The following is a 26,002-nucleotide window of genomic DNA, read 5'->3' on the forward strand; positions in this document are numbered from 1 at the left end:
TCTATCCGTCATTTACAAAGGAAGGAAGGAATCAGGTTAGGCTGTCCCTACTCTGTACTGGATGGTATCCCTACTTAACAAAATCCCAACCTGTCAAAGGTGTCAGCTGTGAATGACTTCCTAAGAAGTTCACCCACTCTTAGTCTTAGGTGAAAACCTATGATCTCCAGTCATGACCCCTCTCTGCCTACCCATCCGCTCTCTGAAAGGTCCTCAGGCATCTGCTCTCTCTCCACCCAGGGGTGCTGTCCCTAATACAAAATCACAATTACAGTTGAAACGCCCCTCAAGAGACGCCCCTCACGTGGTGTCGGTTCTGGCTTTTTCCATGATGATCTTCCTTTGGGCCTCGTGTTTAGCGTTGACCTTGCTTCCCAGGCTTCTTCTCCAGCTCGCTGATACCCCCGAAACATTCCGGAATCCTCCTCCATGTCTGTACCAGTCTCCTCGAACAGAGCTCTATTCATCAAACTCTTAATTGGAACCCCCCTCGCACCTGCAGACAGACATCCGCAACTTGGATCCCAATTCTCATAGACTTCTAACAGAAGTTTGCAACTTATTTCTCGACACAACTCGACATGTACCAGCACGTGCAAATCAGAAAAAACCCTTTTCTCTCTTCAGGCCTACAACAATTCTCGCAGAGGTTCTATTCTCTTCAAATCCTTTCGTGAATTAAAATAACATGTTAACACTTTATTCTTTGATTATGAGAAACACTTCTATGGAATATAAGTCTAACGAATAAACAGAATTACTAAATAACATAGTGCAATCCATGTCATGTGTAAGTGTACATCTCCAATCCTCTCTGCCCTGGCCATGAGGCCTGTTCCCTTCTATGCTTTGCAGCAAGACATTCCTCCGTAAGCAGCCACATAACATGGATCCTGATTAATCACGTCTAATAAGACTAAATATTTTCCACACATTTCTGCGTCAGTCCCACTTCTATATAAAATTTCTATGTTAACTACACAAGTCTAAGCATAGGTGAATGTATTTTCAACACTTACAAGCACTTCTATTATGGTTGTGCGATCGACTTGTACTTATGGTGCACTCATGCATTTTGTTCAGTTTGCGCTCTCTCCGTTCCCCCCTTTGATGACCTCTCGTGGTCATCATCAAAATTTAAACTGAACTAGTTGCAATCCCCCCTCGTTTCAGCATTTCTAAAGCCCTCCTTGGCTAGCAGAACGTCTAACGCAAGACGGTTCTGAAGCACCATGGCCCGTATCGACTGCATCTCTCCTTCCACCAGCATTAAGGATCTAGCAGTACTGGCAGACAATCTGTCTACGACTGTTGCCAGTCTCCTAATTTTGACATCATTGAGGATCAGTCCTAAAAGAGGAAATGCAGCGCCAAATACATCTCCAACTATTTCCGCATCCCCTAGGTCTCTTCTCCCTCTTGTTGAGACCTTGCCCTCTATGATCTCTAAGTCTTGGGCATGGTATATTTTGGGGAAGACAATTGCCAAATAACATGATCCGTACCAGTTATCAGGTAGTCTCACGTAGGCATTTCTTCCACATACAAAATATACATTTGGAATCACTTGCATTCCTTTCAAGAAGTCCTTTGTGTAATATTCTAATCTAAAAGCATGTTCACAACTGACCTCCCCTACGAATACATTTTCGTAGTATGTTTGGCTTCTGTGAAGGCATAACTTCCCTTTCTGTGTTCGATCCAAAGCTATTGGACCACTACTACCCTTCCTTTTGTGTGCTTTCTCCTCCTCGGTCCAATCTGTCTTCCACTGTCCTGATTTTTTCAGAATCTTTTGCCTTCTGTAACGATCATCCACTTGCCCTATAAACTTCTTCTCAACTTCTGACACTTTGCAAGTCAGGTTATTTCTGCGGGCATGTGAAGTATCTAAAGTATCCCAAGGAATGAAGAATTTCGCCAATCTGTCTTCACTCTTATAGTAGTCCCATTTATTCATTTGTTTGTAATTTGGGACTTCTGGTAACACTGAATCATAATTAGAAAAATAGTACTCAAAACTATCTCTTCCGTAAAATATGCTAAGCAATAAGCTACAGGTAATGCCATAAGTCAGTGGGAGGTGATGATATCTAATGCCCTCATCCACAGACGCAGGCAGTTGCATACACACATAATAGTCCTTGACCTCCATGGCATCAACATACTCATATAATAGTTTGGCATAAGCATTTGACCTATAGTCGCCCTGGGACTCATCCATATGTAACCTACAGGTTTCTGCTGCTAATAACGCTTTCTCCTGTATGGTTTCCCCTTTCTTACCAGCAGCAGTGGGTTTTGGTGTCACTACAGATTTTTCGTCTGGTACCCTTGCCTCACTCTCGTGTCCCATTACATATGATACAGTGACTACTAAAGCTATAAGAAATATCACTCCCACTATTAATGTGCCTATTATACATTTGGCTCTGCGGTTCGGATTACCGGCCTCCATGTTCTTCTGACAGTATGATTCCTTTCTCCTATTCAACACAAAGTTCTTTCTCTTTGAGTTCCTTTACAGTCTCTCTTGATCCTTCAGTCTTTAGAACCACACAATCGGAAGCTGGCAATCTCTTTTTTGCAAAGTCTTTTTGAACCTTAACACAGACAACCCTAGCCCTTCTCCGTCAACTTAAAGGAAAAGTCTCTAAGTTTTCTCTCCTTCCACTAGGCGCTAGGTTATCTTCTCACTCTCGTTTATTTACAAAGTCTTTAAGAATCTACAATGAGGCTTGAACCAGCGGCTTGGATAGCGTAGTTCAATATTTCCAAACGAAGAATGTGCTCTTCATGACTTGTTATCGTTGTTCCGAAATTGGGGAATTGTAATTCGGTGAAGAACATGTGCTTTAACTTGCTTAGGTAGGGAGGGTTGGGGATTTTGAACGTTAGTGACCCTTCTGTTTCGACTCCAGGCACCAACAACTGTACTTCTACTGTGATGATGGGTTCAGTGCTGGTCACTATCACCGCCCTTATTCTCCCTGTAGCTCGTTCCCAAGACATCTGTCGCCAGGTATGTCCACTCAGGAGTGGCGTATCTTCTGCTAGGCACACGTACTCTCCTTGACCTTCTTGGATCTGCTGCTTCAGAGCCCAGAGCGCCTTCGTCCAGGTCTGAGTCTTCAGATATTGGAGCAAGGGGTCTCTCTGGAGTTGACCTCAGGCTTGACCTTCTCCTTTGTGGCCAGCTGGCCTCTCCACGCCTTGCCCTCCTGCTCCTTGACCTTCTGCTTTGCTCGTGCTCACTTTCAGCTTGGCCAGCGTCTGATTCATACTCCCAGCTACTTCCTCCTTCTGTAGCGTCGTCGGTTTCACTATTGTACTGACCGTCCTCGGCCTGGTCAGACACGCTCCCAGCTTCTTCTGGCACCTCTACAGCTTGGCTGGCCCCCTCTATGGCTTCTCTGTCCACAGCTGGACTTACATCCGAGAGAGGAGCTGTTTCTTCCAGAGGTGCTGGAACTCTCCGCGTGTGGGACGCGTGGATCCAGTTGGGCAGCCCTCCCACTTTCACAGCAGTGTTCGAGGTTAGGATGATCTGGTAGGGCCCACGCCACCGGACATCTAGGCAGCTTCTTCTGACGTGCTTTTTGACCAGTACCCAGTCTCCAGGGCACAGGTCATGACACAAGTCCTGGCACGACGGGACCTCGGCAGCCTGCACCTGAAGGGACACAGAATGAATGGCATCAGACAGACCCTTACAATAGTCCAGGATCATATCATCTGTGATATTCAACAATGCTGCAGTTGGTACTGATGGCAATCTCATTGCCCTCCCCATTAACACCTCGTGTGGTGATAGTCCCGTTCTTCTGTCTGGGGTACTACGGATGCTCATAAGAACTAGTGGCAGGGCATCAGGCCAACTCAGAGACGTTGATGAACACATTTTGGCAATTCGGGACTTTATGGTGCCGTTTATCTGCTCCACAATTCCCGAAGCTTCTGGTCGATAGCTACAATGCAATTTCTGGTCTATATTCAGGGCTGCACAGATCATCTTCACAAGTTCACTGTTAAAATGTGTTCCCCTATCTGATTCCAAAGAGGCCGGTACCCCGAAGCGCGGGATGAGTTCCCTAAGCAATAACTTGGCTACTGTGAGGGTGTCACACCTGCGTGTAGGGTATGCCGCGACCCATCTGGAAAATATGCAAACAACCACCAGGACGTATCGAAGGCGGTTGCATCTTGGCATTTCAATGAAGTCCAGTTGCATCCGATTGAACGGACCCCCAGACCTCCCTATGTGACTCAATGCAACTGGTGTTCTTTTTCCTATGTTCAGCTGCTGACAGGTCACACAACGCTGGCACACTGCTTCTGCTGCTACTCTAAACTTGGGGTTGTACCAGGTTTGTCGGAATACCCTCAACATAGCGTCTCTCCCTAGGTGTACTGGACCATGTATTCGTCTTGCCATTGGGCTCACCAACTCATTTGGCAAAACTGCCCTTCCATCTGCTGAAACCCAAAAGTTTGTTTCGCCCATCACACATCCGGCAGTTTCCCATGTTCTTTTCTCAAAATCGGGTGCATTTTCTTGTATACATTTTAACTCGTCCCAAGTATCTACGGTTTCCAATATCATAGCTAATTCAGTCCTTACATTTATTCCACCCACTTCCACCTCCGTGAAAGAGTACCCTTGTTCGGCACAATAACGTGCAACTTCGTCGGCATATCTATTGCCCTGTGACACAAAGTCTGTGTTTCTGGTATGTGCTGTACATTTCACAACGGCAATAGCTGCCGGACATTGCAGGGCTTCCAACAATAAGCGTACAAACTCCCCATTTTGAATGGGTGAACCTGAAGAGGTCATGTAACCCCTTTGAGACCACAATTGCCCGTAATCATGAACTACCCCGAAACCATATTGGCTATCGGTGTATATGGTGACTCGAATTTGGTTGCTTGCCAGGCAGGCACGCGTCAATGCAACAATTTCAGCTACCTGAGCGGAGTGTACTCCTTCCAGGCATGCGGCTTCCACAACTCCAGTAATTGTACAAACAGCATAAGCTGCTCTCAACTGACCAACATCGTCTCTTACACATGAGCCATCAACAAAGAAAACTTCATCAGGGTCAGTCAGTGGCTCATCCACGATGTCGGGTCTCGGTTTGGTGCATAGTTCAGTCACATCAAGGCAATCGTGATCTGTACATACATCATCCTCAATGTCATCTCTTGAGGGTCACGTTCTCTGCAGCAAGAATGACTTGCTCATAGCGCGTGAGCCTGCTATTGGTCAGATGCTGTGTTTTGGTCCTGGTCATCAACAGTTCAACAGAATGTGGCACATACACCTCTAACTGGTGTCCCATTACTATATTTTCGCACCTCTCAATGCTGACACCCGTTGCAGCAACGGATTTGAGACATCCGGGCAACGCTGCGGCTACTGGGTCTAAAGTAGCCGAAAAATAGGCGACTGGTCTATGGATTTGGACCAGGACTGACAAAGCACAACCCTCTCTTTCACAACAGTAAAGCAAGAATGTTTTGTCGTAATCTGGCATTCCCAGAGCAGGAGCACGACACAGGTCCTCTCTCAGCTGCAGGAACGCCATCAAACAATCTTTGTCCCATGGCACCGGATCACTCACCTCCATGTGCGTCAGTTTTTGCAAGGGTTTTGCTTTCAGTGAAAAGTTCGCTATCCACTGTCGGCAATAACCCACCATCCCTAGGAACATCCTGACCTCTCTCTGTGTTTTAGGTGCGTTCATTTTCATGATCGCCTCTATTCTGTCTGGTGACACCTTCCATTTTCCTTTTTCAATTCTGTGCCCCAAATACTGCACTTCCGTCAGGCAGTACTGCAATTTGCTCGGAGACACCTTGTGCCCGTTTGCAGCTAGGTGATTTAGCAACGCAATGGAGTCCTCCTTACAAGCTTCTTCAGTTTCTGACGCAACAAGTAGGTCGTCTATGTACTGGACCAGAACCGAATTCTGGGGCAGCACTAGACTTTCAAGATTTTTCTTCAAAAGCTGGTTAAAAATCGATGGGCTCTCTGTATACCCCTGTGGTATACGACACCATGTTAATACGCGACCTTCCAGCTTAAAAGCTAAAAGAAAGTGGCTATCCTCGTCCAAAGGGATCGAAAAGAAAGCGTGGCAAAGGTCTATCACTGTGAACCATTCGGCTTGGAACAGTATCTGAAACAATATCACTGATGGATTCGGTACCACTGGACAACATGAGACAACTATGTTATTGATTTTTCAAAGGTCCTGCACTATTCTGTACTTCCCACTTGGTTTCTGCAAACCCATAATCGGGGAGTTACACGGACTATCCACGATTTCTTTCAGTATTCCCTGCTTAATCATGGACTCGATCACGGGTTTTATACCTGCAATCGTTTCTGGGGTCAATTTATATTGGGGTGTTCTCGGAAACTCAGCATTCGGTTTTACTATGGTTTTCACTGGGTCCACTCCCTTGACTAGTCCAATCTCTTCCCCAGTGAAATCCCACACTTCTGGTGTCACAGTCTCCCTTAGATCCCAAGGGAGCTCATCCACTGTCAAAGTGGGATACAGCTCCACACACGTTCTTGAGTTTGCGACCTTAAAGTCAGCGTCATTATCATTAGTCAGTACCTCCACTCCCTGCGGTGTGCAGTATATTGTACAATTTAACTTGCACAATGAATCCCTTCCCAATAGGCATACAGGGCTAGAATCACAAACCACGAACTGATGCTCATCGCTGTATTTCCCTATTTTCACTAGCACTGGTTCGGTAAATGGGCTGGTTATTCTCCTGTTTGCGACCCCCACCACTTGAATCGTTTCTCCTGACATTGGCAGGCCTGGAACTACGGCTGATCTCAACGTGGATCGAGTGGCCCCTGTGTCTACTAAGAAAGTCGTGGGACACCCTGCCACTTCGGCCTCAACGTATGGTCCCCTTTGGTCCACCTCTAAGACTGCCCAGAGGGTACAGTCTTCTCTCTCCACTCTCTGTCCCGTTAGGGGATCAACGTAGTAACACTCTTCTCCTCCTTCGAAAAGAGGCATCTGTCTATAGGTCTTTCCCGCTGTCCCTATTCTGGGTGGTTGAGGGAACTGGGCTCGTGGAGCTGGGGTCCCCCCTTTGACCACCTTTCCTTGGTATGCTGTTGCCCCTTTTCCTGGAGTGTTTTGAACCTCTTCCTCCTCTATCTCTAGTTCTCCAATTTCAACGTTGTAGGGACACTCGCGTTTCCAATGTCCCACCTCGTTACATTGATGGCACCGGGTCGTCCTTTTCAATGTCGCAATGTCTACCCTAGGTCTTGAGTTGGAGTTCTCCTCATTACCTTTGTTCTGGTTATTCTGTCTCCTGCCCACGGTCCCTGTTCCCTGTTGCTGTTGTCCACCCTTACCAGCTGACTGCATCTGTACCACCATCTTCTTTTCTTTTTTCTTTTAGCTTTTTGGCTTTTGAATCTATCTCATCACTGCAGTACCTAGCATATCTCAGAATTTCGTCCAAAGGTTTGTTTTGCCAACAAATCAAGTGTTGCTGAATCATTAAACAAATATCCGGTCTTAAGCCCAAAACAAATTTAGACACAAACTGCCCAATGTCTTTAGGATCCATTACGTCCAACCCGCTATATTGTTTAAACGCCTTCAGCAATCTCTCATAATATTCATGAACTGTCTCCTTGGGTTCCTGCCTAGTTCGATCTATTTTGACCCAATCTATGTCCTGCATTGGCACCTTTTCCTTCAGCCAAGTCATCACTCTCTCATATTTTGTCATTACTGTCTCGGACGGTCCATTAGTCCGTGCATCTCTCTCTGGTTCTGATGTGGGCCATTCAGCACTAACCTTACATGCTGACCACAAGTCTCCTGGTACCACAATGTCAAACAGGGTGTTCAGGTCAACCCAGAGTACTATGGAGATTTTTACGAACCTCTCTACTTGCTTGTACCATTCCACTGGATTCTCCCTCAATTTAGGGAAGGAATTGGTAAAGGCAGCTAAGTCCCCCCTACTCCAGGGCACATGCACATAGCTCCCGTTTGCAACCTCACGCAAAGGGTATGCCTCTATCTTCTGCAGCCCTCCCTCTGGGGACATCCCAAGTGTGCTTCTCCTGACGGTCCCTTTCTTGGACCATCTTTCTTCCCATTTATCCAGCGCTCTCCATGTCCTTATTCCAGTGATCAATTCCCTTATGTGTGTTTTTAATCCTATTGTTCTTCTCTCATCTAGGTCCTGATCTGAATAATGTAGCCTGTGGTTACCCTGTAATGCTTTGGTCCTTGACAAGTCTACCATGTATTTTCCTGCCAGTTCGACTAATTTCTCATGTGCTGCTCTCGCTTTCCGAGTGATGTCCTTTGCCATGAACAGTACTTCATCCTGCTCGTACATGTCCATTCTCTCCAAAGGCAAAGTACCACCTACCATGTCATCCAGATCTGATTTTAAACTGGCGACATCAAGTCTCCTTGCTTTTATCTCGGCTCGCAGTATGTCTTTCTTAGGGTGTTCATTGATATCTCTCCCATCCCAGCTCCGAGTCCTACGCCTAGGCTCAGGGGTGTTAAGGAGAATCCTCCCTTGTTCCCATCGTTCTAAATCCCATGCTCGGCCATCTTCCCTTGGAGGGTGGTGAAACACCGCCCTGTTTCCCCCAATTTCATTTTGTCCATTCTGCCTGTTTTCCCTAGCCCCATGATAGGATTCTCTGCTGTTCTCCACACTGTCGCTATTCCCTCGTTGCCTAGTGTCACTCAGTACCTGGTAAGCTCCTTCTCGGCTCCCCATGTCCCCTGGATTCCGTTCATGTCCGTGATCACAGGGGTCATGGCGAGACCTCTCGCAACTCCCGTTTTGTCCACTATTGCCAGACGCATGGTGGGTGCACTTAAAGCTGTCCCTGTACTCCTGCGTTCTCCTATCCCCTTCGCTGTGAACGGGGCAGGACACCCCCCCACACTCCGGGCTCCTGTTTTCTAGTACTGGTCTACTTCCACTCCTGGTACGACAAGTATCTCCTCTACTTTCCTGACTCTTCCCGTCCCACTCCGGACTGCTTTCGTCAGCCCCGCAGTGAGTCCGGATCCTGCTACCTTGGCTTTCTCTTTCAGCTTCCGCTGCTATCAGGCTCTTGTGAGCCTCTACTGCCGCATCCCATTCCTTCATGTACTCTCTTAACTCCTGGAAGGATTTCGGCTCTGATCCCCTCAGATCCACCGGCCATCTCGGGCCCCCCTGATCTCTTGTGGGATCTACTGCTGTATGTACTGGGGTGCTCCAATCCCTTGGTCCTGGCAGCTGTCTTGGGGAATTGATTGTATCGTTCCTCCTCGCCATTTCTGCTCTCTCCCTGTCCAATCGTACCTGTTCCCCCCCTCTGGCTCTCTCTGGGTCATAAATCGATACTATAGGACCTATAGTAACAGGTACTTGCAGGTCTGGTAGTGCATAGGATGTGGCCCGCTCCGTTTCTGACACCTTTTGTACCACAAACCTTCCGACTACCTTCTGCACCGGACTAGGTTGAGGCAATTCTTTACTTGCAGTGGGATCCCAATCCGTGCTAGGAAGCGGTCTATACTCCCCTATGCCAGCCCCCCCTTCTCTGCTGGGCTCGGCATTTTCTGTCTCTCTATTGTACGGGGGTGGCCTATCTGTTAGCAACCTATTTATCAGGCTGTCCTCTGTCTCGCTCTCATCATCTTCCTCTAATGGGCTCCTGTTTTCCGCCACCTCTATCACTGGGTACAGTTTGTTTACTTCAAGGTTATGCACTCCCCATCTTTTAGCATCCGCATCCCATTTGGCATCCTGCACTGCTCTTACCGATCGTTTCACCCTTTCTTGACGCCTGTTCTGGTTCCTATCGTGCGCCGCCCTAATCCATGCATTAAGGGCTTCAAACTGGGTCGGTCTAGGCAGAGGTCTCATTGAGGTCATAACTGCTTTTAACTGATGTAATATCTCTAATCTAAACGTCCCATACTTTGGAAACGTCAGTTCCTCATTACCTTCCGTAATCTTACACCAATTTGAAATCCACAATATAGTATGCAACCCAACATTCGTCGCCATATAATTAGCCGGCGTACCCTCCGGCGGGGCCTCTTCCCCATCATAAGATCTCCGCCTCTCTCTCTTAAACATCGCTCTTAACCATTTAAAACACTTCATGATCAAATGTACAATTTCCTGCTTCGCTATTCTGTTTACTTCCTGGTGACAATCCGCCAATCCTAGCGCGGCTCTGCTAGCTGGCCTATCACAGCGCGGTCTCACCCCTACCGGCCAATCCCAGCGTGGCACTTTCTGACGTCACTCGTCTCCCCTTCGCAGCAGTTCCCCTCCTTTCTCAGCTCGTCTCTCGGTCACGCATGCGTCCCATTCATACACTGAAAGGTGATTACTTCCGACCAAGCGATCACTTCTCTTGCCTGTGCGTCCACAGTTTATCTGTAATTGTCACCACAACTGACGAAATGCCTTTCCAGGCAATCGTCTCTCTGATAGGTTGCTTACACACAGTAACTTCCGACCAGCGTCCGTTACTCACACACTCACTCTTACGTTCCCCCTATCACGGTCCTGCGGGCGATCAATGGTACCTCATGACCCCCTTCACACTGGTTGACAATTACTCTGGATGTCCGATACACCCGAACCACTTAAGCTCTCTTCTGAACTTAAGATTTGCACCGGTTGCGCGCGCTCACAACCTGTTCCACAGTCACTCTACAGGCATTCAACTCCGCAAGACATTACAACATAGATACAACACAAAACACCGCAATCTAACACGCATGACCCTTTATACTCACTCTCGACCGATACTGCTGCTTTTCTTTCTCACGCCGTCAGCACCCTCTTCGGCGGGCGGTTCTTCTGATCATCGATCTCTAGGGGCCTTGGGGTAATCTAACCTCTATAGCTACCAACTGGGAGGGCGGGATTTTTGATCTCTAGTTTACCACTCCAGATCTAAACCCCGTTCTGGTCGACTGAATCTTTATTGCCTGTCATTGAGGAAAGAAAGTGCATCCAATACCAGGTTAGTTTGACTAATAATGGGCTCGACTCTGAAAAACCACATACTACTTCTAAGTTTCAAAGGTTTATTATAGAGTCAATGATAACTGCAAATACAGGCATCTCAAAACGAGATTCAAAAGATATAGAGGCACTAATACAAACATATGTTCTCTAAAAGCTCTTAGGCGACCAAAGAATATCACTAAGACTAATTCCAGAATCATCAGAGTTGCAAGAATAGACACAAATTGTAATCTATCCGTCATTTACAAAGGAAGGAAGGAATCAGGTTAGGCTGTCCCTACTCTGTACTGGATGGTATCCCTACTTAACAAAATCCCAACCTGTCAAAGGTGTCAGCTGTGAATGACTTCCTAAGAAGTTCACCCACTCTTAGTCTTAGGTGAAAACCTATGATCTCCAGTCATGACCCCTCTCTGCCTACCCATCCGCTCTCTGAAAGGTCCTCAGGCATCTGCTCTCTCTCCACCCAGGGGTGCTGTCCCTAATACAAAATCACAATTACAGTTGAAACGCCCCTCAAGAGACGCCCCTCACGTGGTGTCGGTTCTGGCTTTTTCCATGATGATCTTCCTTTGGGCCTCATGTTTAGCGTTGACCTTGCTTCCCAGGCTTCTTCTCCAGCTCGCTGATACCCCCGAAACATTCCGGAATCCTCCTCCATGTCTGTACCAGTCTCCTCAAACAGAGCTCTATTCATCAAACTCTTAATTGGAACCCCCCTCGCACCTGCAGACAGACATCCGCAACTTGGATCCCAATTCTCATAGACTTCTAACAGAAGTTTGCAACTTATTTCTCGACACAACTCGACATGTACCAGCACGTGCAAATCAGAAAAAACCTTTTTCTCTCTTCAGGCCTACAACAAGTCTCGCAGAGGTTCTATACTCTTCAAATCCTTTCGTGAATTAAAATAACATGTTAACACTTTATTCTTTGATTATGAGAAACACTTCTATGGAATATAAGTCTAACGAATAAACAGAATTACTAAATAACTGTCAAGTGATTCAAGTCACTCTTACCTGCAAGGCTGTGCAATCTTACCTGTAAGGTGCTTGACGGGTTTTGCAGAGACGCTATGAGCCAAACTCCCTGAAACCTATCCTACCTCTGGTGGTTTGTAGATTTACGCGCCAAGATGCTGGATAGCTAAAAGGGAGAGTGGCCGGATCTGACGCTAATGTGAGTTCTTGTAGTCGACCTGCAAAGCAACAAGCTCACCTTAGTATCTTATTCTCAAAAAGATTGACTCTCTCTCTTACTTTTTCCTATACTGTAAACCTGTGAACCTTTTCAGATTTAAATATCCTACCTGCGATCTACCAAGAATGGCTTCGCGTCCTGGAAGTGGTGTGGTGTGTCGATACAGGTTAGCAGAGGTGTGATGATGAAGGACATTCAGTTCTTGAAGTTTTATGCTTGGAGAAGTAGTTTCACTACAAAGATACAAAGGCACAATTATACCTATTTCAAAAGAAAGATCCTAAACCAACTTCTTTTTCAATCACACTTACTTTTTTGCTAACTGTAAAAACTTTCACCACTTCCACGTTTTCAGATGACTTGATTCCCTGCTTAAAGAACTAAAAGATATATACATACAGCAAACAAGAAATGTACATAAAACCTAAACAGAATTCACTGTCCACATTGAACACATCTCAATCTATGTTCACATTGAACACGTTAAACAAATGTCTTTCTTTGTTGCATTAATTCTCCTCTTGTACTCAGAGAGAATAATCCCAAAAATTGTCTTTCCAAGAAGGTTGCTAGCGATGGGCGCCAAAGAAGAAAAGAGTTTGCACTTAGCTTTCAAAATCTCCTTGTAGCATTGTCCAGAATCAGTCCTTCGAAAGATGTTCTGCAAACTGGGTGCCTAGGAGGAATCCTGGAGGTCTTCCGGAGATGCGCGATGTTTCCTCTAGAAAGGCTGGAAGGCTAAGCGTCTTCCAGAAGCTCGGGTGTGGTTTTTATAGTGGAACCACACCCAAACGTCGAGACGCATGCGTGCCTTCTGACGCTGTGTTTCTCTCCTAGCGCGCAGAGAGAAATGTCAACAAACGCGTCTTTCTGTTTCTGACAGAAGCGGAGCACACGCGTTTCCCTGAAAAGCAAACCAACGCGTATTTCCGCTTGTCTGCAAGAACGTGGCAGAAACCAATATTGCTTTAAGTTCAAGCTTTGACATTGCATACCGCTTCGAGTTAACACTTACAAAACGGATTAACCCCAGCTTACACCGCCAAGAGTCACAAAAGGAAATCAGTGTTAACACAGTATAATGTATACACAATCATGTACTATAAAGATAATTTACACTAACACTTTCACACGGAGTGCAGGATGCACGGGACAGGGGTGGGTTTCTTAATTGAAATATAAGTTCCTATTTTTAAACGTGCATGCTGCAGGCTTTTTACTCCTATGGGGATTGACGGGGTTGTGGCTTGATATCATGACAGTACCCCCCTCGTAGAATCCCTCCTAATACAGTAGGAACTGGCTTGGGCTTGTTAGGGTACTTAGCATGAAAGATTTTCAGAATTTTGGGAGCATTCTGCAGATTTACCAACGGTTCCCAAGTTCTTTCCTCAGGACCGTAACCTTTCCAGTCAACTAGGTAATGTAATTTTCCTTTTACCCTTTTGGAGTCTAGAACAGCTTTGACCTCAAATTCTGGAGTTCCATCAATATCTACAGCTGGAGGATTTTTAAGACTTCTGGTTCCAGGATTACAGGGTTTAATCAAAGAAATGTGGAATACAGGATGAATGCGAAACCTAGCTGGTAATGTTAATTTCACACAAACAGGGTTAATCACTCTTTCGATAGGGAAAGGACCTATGAACCTGGGGCGGAAAGTTTTGTGACATTTCAATCTAAGATTTTTAGTTGCCAACCAGACCTTGTCTCCTACTGAATACAGTGGTGATTCAGAACGATGCTTGTCAGCATACCTTTTTTGGGTTTCTTTGGCTTGTGCTAGATGTTGTTGGGCCTCTTGCTGAATATCAACTAGATCCTTTACATAGTCAGAAACTGCTGGAACTAAGGTTGAACACAAATCTGATCCTAGTATTTCCTTAGGATGATAACCAAAAGTGCAGAAGAAAGGGGACATACCAATAGAGGAATGGTCAGCATTATTATATGCGAATTCTGCAGCCCAAAGAACATCTGACCAGTCCTGATCGTGAGTGGCTAACAGGCAACGTAATAGTTGTTCAACAGTTTGATTTGTGCGCTCCGTTAACCCATCAGTTTGAGGATGGTAACTCGTAGAGGTACGAATTTCCATGTTCAAAGCCTTCCCCAAATTACGCCAAAAATGGGAAATAAACTGTGGACCTCTGTCTGATATTAAGACTGATGGTATACCATGTAATTTCACTACTTCTTTCATGAAAATTTGAGTTAATTCTGAAGCTGTGGGAAGCTTAGAAAGAGGTATGAAATGAGCATAGCGAGTGAAATGATCCACTACAGTAAGTATCGTAGTGTAGCCTGTCTTGGAGCGGGGTAACTCAACAATAAAATCTAGCGACACTGTATGCCAAGGCTGAGGTGGTAAAGTCAATGGCAATAGGAGACCACTAGGAGCATGATGTACAGGTTTGTTCTGACTACAAACAGTGCAAGTATCCACGTAATGTTGTATGTCTTTATACAATGAAGGCCACCAAAACTTTCTCTTGATCAACTGATACATCTTTGTAACTCCAGGATGTATTGACAGAGAAGTATCATGATACAACTGTAAAACCTTTTTCTGAAGAGATTCAACAGGTACAAAAACTTGATTATTCATGTACAAAACATTTTCTTTCCATTGTAACAAAGGATAGGCTTTACTCCAAGCCTCCTTTGATTGTGATTGGAAGGCTTCTTTAAGATCTAATACAACATCTGAATCTACAAGACCAACAAGAAAACGTTCAGCAGGAATAATCGGAAGTACAGGCTCTTGTCTTATGTTCATATCATCACTACCTCCAATTCTTGATAAAGCATCCGCTTTATTGTTTTCTTTTCCGGGACGATAGGTGATGATAAAGTCAAAATCATTAAAAAACAAAGTCCACCTTAGCTGTCGAGCTGACAAAGCCTTTACAGATCTAAGTGACTGTAGGTTTCTGTGATCTGTGTAAATGGTCACTGGATGTCTGGCCCCTAGCAAGTAGTGTCGCCATTCTTTGAAGACAGCTTTAATGGCTAGCAATTCTCTATCTGCGATGGCATAATTCTGTTCAGTAGGATTGAGTTTTCTAGAGAAAAAGGCAACCGGATGCATTTGACCAGTGTTCGTACTTCTTTGGGAGAGTATGCCTCCAATAGCGAATTGAGATGCATCAGCCTCAACGATAAATGGTTGGGAAGGATCTGGGTGTTTTAAAATCGGAGCGGTAGTAAATTGAATTTTCAATTTCTGAAAAGCTTTTTCAGGTTCGGCGTCCCATTCAAATTTCACGTTCTTTCTCAGTAATTTAGTGATTGGGGTGATTATTTGTGAAAAATCCTTAATGAATCGCCTATAGAAATTTGCGAATCCCAAAAAGCTCTGAATTTGTTTAACGCTGTTTGGAATGGGCCAATCAATTATGGCTTGCACTTTCTTTTGATCCATCTCTATGCCAGAAGGGCTGAGGATATACCCCAAGAAATCCACGGTGGTAACATGGAACAAACTTTTCTCTAGTTTCACAAATAGAGAATTCTGCAAAAGCTGTTTCAAAATGGCTCGTACTTGCTTCACATGCTCAGAAATATTTTTGGAGTAGATGAGGATATCATCAATATAGACGATACAACATACATCAAGAAATTCCCTTAAAACCTCATTTATGAAGAACTGAAATGCTGCTGGAGCGTTGCAGAGTCCGAAGGGCATGACTTGATACTCATAAAGTCCAAACTTTGTGCGGAAAGCTGTTTTCCACTCATCACCCTCTCGGACTCTTACTAGGTGATATGCTCCTCGTAAATCAAGTTTTGTATAGATTGCTGCATCTTTTATCTGGTCAAGTAAAGTCGGGATTAAGGGCAATGGGTACCTATTCTTGACAGTCATGTTGTTAATTGCGCGATAGTCGATGCAAGTGCGCAATTCTCCTCCCTTCTTTGGTATAAAAAATAAAGGAGAGGAGACTGGGGACTTAGAATGTCTGATAAAACCGTTAGCAAGGTATTCATCCAAATATGACCTAAGATGCTCGTTTTCCTTCTCCGTAAGGGCATAGATTCTACTGCATGGTAGTGTAGCTCCTGGAATTAGATCGATTTGACAATCATAATCCCTGTGCGGTGGCAAGGTATTGGCTTTAGTTTTGTCAAATACATCCAGTAGATCATGATAGTCTTCAGGAACCCCTGTAATAGTTAGTACACTCTGAATTTGTTTAGGAAAATTATAGCCCTGAACTATGAGATCGGTACCTGGATATTGCCTAAAGCACTTTGCATGACAGTAATCGGATTTGAAGAGAATGGTTCTGTTAACCCAATCTATGTAAGGGTTGTGGAGGACTAACCAAGGGATACCCAAGATCAGACCAAACTGAGGGGCATCTATAATATCAAAGGTTATATCTTCACTGTGTTTAGTTGCACATATCATAGTTAAGATCTCAGTGTGATGTTGTATTGGACCTGAGGTCAGTTCTTTTCCATCCACGGCCCTGACTATTTCTGGGGATTTTTTCTCGGTTCTTTGCAAACCTAACTTCTCAAACAATTGGGTGTCGATAAAATTGCCTGTGGCTCCTGAATCTATCAAAGCATCCACAGACCAAGAGCGAGTGTTGTCTAATTGGGATTGAAGTAGAACTCTCATACAAAGATGACTATGAGAGATAGTTGGAGCATTAGAGGCCAAGCTAAGCTGTTTACCCGATAAACTGACCTCCTGGTCTACCGAGCTCACACGTTTTCCGCCTGCCATATCGCATTGACATCGACCGATTTTGTTTTAGGTTTTGTGGGTCGAGTTGGGCACTCCTTGACAAAGTGCCCAGATTTCCCACAATACATACACTGATTCAACTTTCTCCTCTTCTCTCTTTCGTCTTTAGATAGAGGACCTCTAACTGTCCCTATTTGCATTGGTTCAGTTGGATCTTGTCTAGGCGTGGCTTCATGCTTAGGGTTCGTCTTGTCTTTAGATAAAAAGAATTTAAAATCTGTCTTTCCTTTTTCTCCCTTTCTTTCTAATATGCGATGGTTTAATTTAACTACCAGATCTATAAATTCTTCGCAGTCAGTGGGAGGATCAAGAATCTGAGTAACCATGTCTTTCAAGTCGTCTTTCAAACCCCTATAGAACAAAGACACTCTTTTGTCTTCTGGCCATTCCGCTTCTATTACCAACCTGTTGAAGGAGGAGATGTAATGTAAAAGATCTGAGGACCCTTGTTTTAAACTTAGTAGCTCGTAATCTGCCGACTGCACAAAGACATGCTTGGCAAATAGTTTTTTCATGGTATTTTTAAATCGCCTTAGATCGTATAGAATTGCATCATTCCTTTCTACATAAGGTACAGACCAGAGAGCTGCCTCACCACCTAAATAAGAGAGGATAAAAGCCACCTTCGCCGAATCATCAGGAAACGCAGTGGGTTTAGCTACAAAATGCAGATGGCATTGATTTAAAAATATAGCAAACTTGTTGCAGTCCCCATAGAATCTCTCGGGCGGTGCCAAGGGTACAGAAATAGGAGTAACCACCTGAATTTGGGTGGATGCAGAAGGGGAACTAGATGCGTTACCACTATACAGGGTTTGCAGTGGAGGTTGGAAGGTAGCTGGCCTAATAGGAGAAGTCCATGATGGTTTAGAAGTTTGTATATTGCTTTGTAGTTCAGAAACGTCCCTACGTAGTTCTGCATTCTCGTGTCTAATTTGAGCTAACATAGCTGCTATGTCTTGAAGAGACACTTCACCTGTTTGGTCCATAGCGTCTGGGCAAAACTGTTTCCGTGGGCTTAGCCTTCTGTCAAGTGATTCAAGTCACTCTTACCTGCAAGGCTGTGCAATCTTACCTGTAAGGTGCTTGACGGGTTTTGCAGAGACGCTATGAGCCAAACTCCCTGAAACCTATCCTACCTCTGGTGGTTTGTAGATTTACGCGCCAAGATTCTGGATAGCTAAAAGGGAGAGTGGCCGGATCTGACGCTAATGTGAGTTCTTGTAGTCGACCTGCAAAGCAACAAGCTCACCTTAGTATCTTATTCTCAAAAAGATTGACTCTCTCTCTTACTTTTTCCTATACTGTAAACCTGTGAACCTTTTCAGATTTAAATATCCTACCTGCGATCTACCAAGAATGGCTTCGCGTCCTGGAAGTGGTGTGGTGTGTCGATACAGGTTAGCAGAGGTGTGATGATGAAGGACATTCAGTTCTTGAAGTTTTATGCTGGGAGAAGTAGTTTCACTACAAAGATACAAAGGCACAATTATACCTATTTCAAAAGAAAGATCCTAAACCAACTTCTTTTTCAATCACACTTACTTTTTTGCTAACTGTAAAAACTTTCACCACTTCCACGTTTTCAGATGACTTGATTCCCTGCTTAAAGAACTAAAAGATATATACATACAGCAAACAAGAAATGTACATAAAACCTAAACAGAATTCACTGTCCACATTGAACACATCTCAATCTATGTTCACATTGAACACGTTAAACAAATGACTTTCTTTGTTGCATTAATTCTCCTCTTGTACTCAGAGAGAATAATCCCAAAAATTGTCTTTCCAAGAAGGTTGCTAGCGATGGGCGCCAAAGAAGAAAAGAGTTTGCACTTAGCTTTCAAAATCTCCTTGTAGCATTGTCCAGAATCAGTCCTTCGAAAGATGTTCTGCAAACTGGGTGCCTAGGAGGAATCCTGGAGGTCTTCCGGAGATGCGCGATGTTTCCTCTAGAAAGGCTGGAAGGCTAAGCGTCTTCCAGAAGCTCGGGTGTGGTTTTTATAGTGGAACCACACCCAAACGTCGAGACGCATGCGTGCCTTCTGACGCTGTGTTTCTCTCCTAGCGCGCAGAGAGAAATGTCAACAAACGCGTCTTTCTGTTTCTGACAGAAGCGGAGCACACGCGTTTCCCTGAAAAGCAAACCAACGCGTATTTCCGCTTGTCTGCAAGAACGTGGCAGAAACCAATATTGCTTTAAGTTCAAGCTTTGACATTGCATACCGCTTCGAGTTAACACTTACAAAACAGATTAACCCCAGCTTACACCGCCAAGAGTCACAAAAGGAAATCAGTGTTAACACAGTATAATGTATACACAATCATGTACTATAAAGATCATTTACACTAACACTTTCACACGGAGTGCAGGATGCACGGGACAGGGGTGGGTTTCTTAATTGAAATATAAGTTCCTATTTTTAAACGTGCATGCTGCAGGCTTTTTACTCCTATGGGGATTGACGGGGTTGTGGCTTGATATCATGACAATAACATAGTGCAATCCATGTCATGTGTAAGTGTACATTTCCAATCCTCTCTGCCCTGGCCATGAGGCCTGTTCCCTTCTATGCTTTGCAGCATGACATTCCTCCGTTAGCAGCCACATAACATGGATCCTGATTAATCACGTCTAATAAGACTAAATATTTTCCACACATTTCTGCGTCAGTCCCACTTCTATATAAAATTTCTATGTTAACTACACAAGTCTAAGTATAGGTGAATGTATTTTCAACACTTACAAGCACTTCTATTATGGTTGTGCGACCGACTTGTACTTATGGTGCACTCATGCATTTTGTTCAGTTTGCGCTCTCTCAAGCGCATTGCCAGAGTAGCTTCTGAAGACAGTCTCAATGTAACAGAGGTTTTGGCTGCCCTTTATACAGGTGGCTCTCGAGCTCGGGGAGAGCTAGTGTGGACCAGTCTGTATGTGTCCAGATGTCTGCATGAGGAGCACATGATCACTATTGGTGGTGTGGCTGAGTGTTCCAGACAACATGTGGCATCTAACTTTTTGGTATTTTGGGAACGTGAGCTTTTGGCCAAACATGTTTTATTGGGACCAATTTTCTCGGACCTATTTGTGGTGTTTGTGGTGTAGCTGCCTATCTGTGGGATCTATCAGGTTTTTCCCTGGTTGCACATGGTTCTTCGGGCTGAATGTAACCCTACCCGTGACCTATCAATCGGTAGGCCTGGGTTCGGGTCGCAGGCCTGTCTGACCATGTGACTTGGGGTTGATGGAGAGGTCATCCTGGGTTAATTGAACAGCAAGGATATGAGCTTGTTGCTGCGTGTGCATAAAACATGGCGGTCTTTGATATCATTTTTACCGACATTCTCATTATTATGTGTACAGTTATACATCAACATTGCTTTTACTATTTTTGACATTGTTATGCATGCATAGTTTGTGGCGTATACATCAACATTGCATTTACTGGTATTGCCGCTGTTGGGCCTGCACAGTCATAGGTGTACATTGACATCATATTCACCCATATTTACATTACTCTCCTCCATCCACAGGAGCACTGTTGGCCTATCTTGAAACACATCTTGTGGCTTAATACACAGAAACATCACTATGGACACGCCACTTCTCAGTGACTGCTAGTAAACTGTCTAGAAGGGATTTTGCTGATTCCAACTAGGAAAACAAAAATTGCTTCCCATTGTTCTTTCATACTCAGACGTGCAGAAAAGCCTACTGAACTCTCGATTTTTCTTGCCACCGGTTTTTCTATAATCTGTATAAGGCTTTAGTTCTTTGCTAATGTGTCTGGGTGCCGGCCAGGAAAAAGTCTGTGATAGGCAAGAAGCACTATTTTCTTTCTGAAAGCTGCTTTTATACTGTCACTTCTCCACTTTGAAGACTGCAGGGCAACCATCACCGTTTCGCCTATCTTTGAATTGGTATTTTGTGTTTTGTTTTGGAGGAGAAACAGAAGGCTGATCTCACCATCTGGTGTACAGTGTTACCATACAAGTCCAGTAACTGAACACATCTTCCCCATCTCACCAAACAGAGTCTCAGTGGCAATAATCCTTGGGACTCTGAGGACTCGCAGAAGGGCCCTCCTCTGCAGATTCTCGCATCAAGTTTGAGAATTCCTTCCATCCCTATTATCTTAAAGGACTCCAAGTCTTTGAAAACAGCACCCATGCCCATTGATGACAGCATTAATCCCAGTGCATTTATCCTTCAACTCTTAGATCCGCCAGTCCATCCTACCCTGCTCCTTTTCCACACTCTGCATCTGTCTGTAAGGTCCTCTAGTTTCCCTCCTGCAGCCATCACTACTTTTGCAAAAGTCATTTTTTTCTGCCCATTGAAATGTCGTGGTGGTACTAGAATGCTGAGGTACTCTCTCTCCCGTCGTAAATTCTGCACCTTCTATGGCCTCCTGTGACTTCACACTTTTTTTCTCTTTTGAAACCACCTTTACAAGATCAGATGAAATACTCTCTGAGCTTATTGCACCCAGATATGAACTCAGGACATCAAAGGGTTAATCAAGTGTCGAACAGACCAGAACTAGAGTCTCTAACAGGTCTGTGGTTTCAGCTGCAGCCCTATTACAGTCAGTCTGTCTGCGTCCCAAAGGCAGACCTCTGCACAGGGGGTGAGACAGTGGGCCACAGGACAGACCAGCACCCACCAGCGTGCAATGGCTTGGCCACTCTTCTCCTGCCAGGGATAAAGGAGGCATCCTGTGCCCTCAATATCCTTCCTCTCACCTCCAAGCTTCCTTCAGTGACCTGCCACCACTCAATTTAAGCTACTGTGTCCTAGAGGGTAAATTTCCCCCCGCTTCTGCTCTTCCACCATTATTCCAAGTCACTTACTGATGCCTTTGCTAGGTACAGGGCATCATGGTTACCACTCCTTTCTCTTCTTTTTGCATAATTAGCACCTCATGTGATACCCAACTGGGAGGGGGAAGCACAAACCACGAAAGATAATCTCACCAGGCCTGAGCTCCCACATCTGACCTGTAAGGTCACCACTACCTCTCCCTTGCAGGTGGACCTCCAGCAGGCATCCCCAGGGCGACACCAAGTGGGCAGAAGGAGCTAATTTCAGAAGCTTCCAAAGATCACTCCCATCTTTGGAGCCAATGCTTTACTGCGGGACATTGAATTGTGTGCCATTGTACATCGTGACAGACTTCCTAGTTTTCTTTTGTAAAAGTCTTGCTTTGGCTAAAGTATGGTGATGCTGATGTTCTTTCCAGGACAGGGCGTGGGCCAACGTGGGAAAGAGTTTGAACTGCGTAATTGCCATGGCAGACAAGCTTCTTGAACAGGATACCAGCAGGGAACAAGGTGAAAGTGACCCCTCCCCGGCGGATCTCATTGCATCACATGCGAGTGGTAAGAACCTTCTTAGTATTCTTTTTTGAAAAAGTAACATGGAGAGACTGGTTCACCTGGGATGATGTAATACATTTTCTCACTTTTCATTCAAAATTGGTGTAGATACTTAGTTAATGTCATTGACTTGAAAACTCTTATGTTTAAAGTTAGATGAATAGAACTGTCGATCTGGTCTGTGTGCTATGCTTAATTTGCATCAAATTGTGATAATTTGTTCGAACAATTGAGTATCAGCTTTTTTTGTAATTCATTTTCAGTTGGACAGGTTTTTGTATCTGTTGGTCAGTGAAGCACACTACATATATAAGTGGAAGTTGGCTTCATGTGAGCAGTTCAGAATATATATTACAAGGGACGTCCTGTGACAGAGTTGTAATTTTTGGGGTGATCCTGTGGCAGAGATGCTACATAATTCTCCCCTATTTTGCAGCATGCAAATCTTCAAGAGTCTTCCAACAGCTTGAAATGAATGTACCTATATACCTGCTAAAGTGACTTAAAATATTACGCAGGATTGTTGTGTTTTTAAATAAAAATAGATTTGCTGCTATTATAAGCGAGTCAGGGTACCCTTGCCTCCAAAAGTAAAGAAAACAACCAAGATACATGTCTTAAGTATGAGACAATTTGTTCTGAATAAATGAAAGAGTAAATACCAGGGTAAGTCATGTTATGTCATGTTATGTCATGTTATGTTATGTTATGTTATGTCATGTTATGTTATGTTATGTTATGTTATGGTGTGTTGTTATCTTATGTTATGTTATGTTGTGTTATCGTATGTTATGTTTTGGGGATTTGTAAGGTGATCTCCTCACCCGGGCAGGTATCCAGGCACCCTTGCCTGTGTGGTGCTTAGTTGAAAAGGCAGGTGTTTATTTTTCTTAAAGTTCAAGTAGGAAGCTGGGCTCTCTTCTGAGGGTACCTCATTCCTGGTCTTGGGGGTAGTGTGGGAGAATGCACATCGACCTATTTATGGCATGCTAGGTGCGGGGGATGTGGGTGAGGGGAAGGCCAGCCAATCTGAGGTGTCTGGTCAGGGTGCGGAAGCAAATGCTGTTGTTGAGGTAGGCAGGGCCTAGGTTGCACAGTGCCTTGTAAGTAAGGGGGACACATTTGAAAGTGGTGCATTTCTGAATGGGGATCCAGTTTAGGTATCTAAGGGGTTTGGAGAAGTGTGCTCAAGGAGGGAGCTCGAATGTGATTCTAACAGCTGCGTTTTGAACTATTTTGAGTCTATTGGTGAGTTTGGTTGAAATGCCTATGTAGAGGACAGGGCTGTGCCGCCGTCAAGTCTGCTGATGATGAAGGTATGGGTTATTATCCTGCTGGTGTTCAATGGGAGCCATTTTAATTTCTTTTGAGCATCTAGATGGTGTGAAAACAAGTTAATGCTGCCATGTTGACTTGGTTGGGGGTGGAGATTTGGCTGTCAATTATGCTGCCATTTGCTTGCAGCATTGGTGGGATTCTGGACTGCACCACGGGCTTTGGGAGACCAGTCTGGGGACCATAGACAAATGTGTTTGCTGAACAGTATCACTTTGGTTTTGTCGCCATTGAACCTGAGACACCTACTTTTCATTCAGTCTGCTATGACGGACATGCGTGTGATGAAGTTGGGTTGTGCAGTAAGCACGTCTTCTGACAGGAATAGGATCAGTTGTGGTGCATCTGCATACAAGACCTTGTTGAGACTGTGGGATCAGACAACAGTGGTGAGTGCAACCATGTAGACGTTTGGAATGGTCAGCCATGGAGTGGTTCATTGAATTCTGCCTTTGTGGAGTCTCTGAATGTGGATCGAATGGGAGACAGTATTGAAGGCTGCCAAGAGCTCTAGTATGGTGAGAGCTACCATGTCTCCCTTATCAATGATGAGGTGTATGAAGCCTGTGGCAGCAATGAGGGCCATCTCTGTCCTGTGATTGCTTCTGAAGAGTAGAGGAGGAGGTTAGGCTCAAGGTAGCAAGTAGGATTAAATCAGGTTTTTCAGAATGTTTGCAGGATATGGTTGTAGAGGGATGAAGATTGTAGTTTGCCATGGTCATCTAGTTTACTAAAGTTTTCTTAAGGAAGGGGAGTATGGTGGCAGTTTGTCAGGTATTTGGAAAAGTGGCAGTTGAGAACAAGAGGTTAAGTATGCAAGTGATCCCTCAGCAGATGGAGCCCAGGCCCTTTAAAAAGATGTACTGGGACAGGAGTCAAATGGAGCTCCGGATTTCATTGATTGCATGCTTTTGGCAGTTTCTGTGGAGTTGATTTCTGACCAGCATGTCAGCTGAGGGCATAGCAAGGGGCAGGATGCTGTGTAATGGAAGTCAAGAGATGGGGGTTCCTGTTAGGTGCAAAGTTATGGTAGATTATGTTGATGTTCTCTGAGCAGTGGATGGAGAGTTTGTTACCCTGACCCTGTGAGGGGCTGATAGAATGGAGCTTGCAAGTGGTTATCTGAACTCTTTAAAATGCCAAAGATCTATTTGGTGGAGTTCTCTCTGTTCCATAAACAGGATGAAAAGGCTTGGCCTTTAGCGACTTTGAAGTGTTGGTAGTATGTCTTGAGGGTTGAGTTTAAAGAGGCTCTGTCTGTGGTGTTGCCTTTTTAGGCACTATCATCATTCAAGTTGTTTTCAGTGGCAACAATCAGAGTTCATCAGAGTACCAACCAGTGCAGGATGTGAGTTGGTTTGAACTGGGTCCAAGAGTCAGAGCAGGTTGTTATCCATTCGTTGACATTAGAGATGGCATGGGTTAGGCTGGTGGGCTAAAGGATGCTGTGGGCAAGTATTTTGGCATTCATCTTGTAGTCACAGATTTTGTTCCATTCGTAGCGGGTGGTCTAGAAGTAGGCAGGTTTAGCCTGGTTGGGTAGTTGGAGGCTGAATTGGATGAGGTAGTGGTCAATGCAGATAAGAGGGGTCAGGCGCCCGCTGAGATGCTGGAGATATTGTTGAAGATGGGGATGAGAAGGTGATCTGCCAAGTGGGTGCGGCCATTTACACTTCGGGTGATGCCCAAGACCCTGAGGTCTTCTAGGAAGTTGGCGGAATTTGTGTCCGTCTGGTCCTCAAGGAGGAAATTGAGCACACCGAGTATTATGAAGGCGTGAATTCTAGCGAATGTGGGACAATGAGGTTTGTGAGGGTGGGGCTCAAGTTGTTTGTGGGCTTGGGCAGTTGATTGAGTACGGTGTCGCCTATGGTGGTGGTGTTCGGGATGTTGATTTTGAAGATCATGTGTTCCAGACTGTTATTGATGTCGACAAAAGTGGCTTTGCAGTTTATGTTTTCATGAATTATGATCAATCAATCAATCATACCATTTGCATAGCGCGCTACTCACCCGGAAGGGTCTCAAGGCGCTTGGGGAAAGGGGGCCGCTACTGCTCAAACAGCTAGGTCTTGAGTTGTCTCCTGAAGGCGAGGTGGTCCTGGGTCAGCCGAAGGTGGATGGGGAGGGAGTTCCATGTCTTGGCCGCCAGGTAGGAGAAGGATCTGCCTCCGGCGGTGGCTCTTTGGATGCGTGGTACGGCGGCGAGGGCGAGGCTAGCGGACCGTAGCTGGCGGGTGGGCGTGTGGAAGGTCA

At 45.0% G+C, this 26,002-nt stretch overlaps 1 protein-coding gene across 3 annotated transcripts in view; it reads left to right on the plus strand.

Moving 5' to 3' along the window:
* The window catches only part of INPP4B (inositol polyphosphate-4-phosphatase type II B), a 2,612,828-nt gene that overhangs the window by 2,201,145 nt on the left and 385,681 nt on the right, over positions 1-26,002 (plus strand). For all 3 annotated transcript variants that reach the window (XM_086962227.1, XM_086962225.1, XM_086962226.1), the window contains one exon: positions 22,276-22,414. In XM_086962227.1, coding sequence (XP_086818353.1) covers positions 22,276-22,414 — 139 coding nt within the window. The remainder of the gene's footprint in view (positions 1-22,275; positions 22,415-26,002) is intronic.

Source organism: Lissotriton vulgaris, chromosome 3_1, assembly GCF_964263255.1.
Source record: "Lissotriton vulgaris chromosome 3_1, aLisVul1.2, whole genome shotgun sequence".
Classification (NCBI taxonomy): domain Eukaryota; kingdom Metazoa; phylum Chordata; class Amphibia; order Caudata; family Salamandridae; genus Lissotriton; species Lissotriton vulgaris.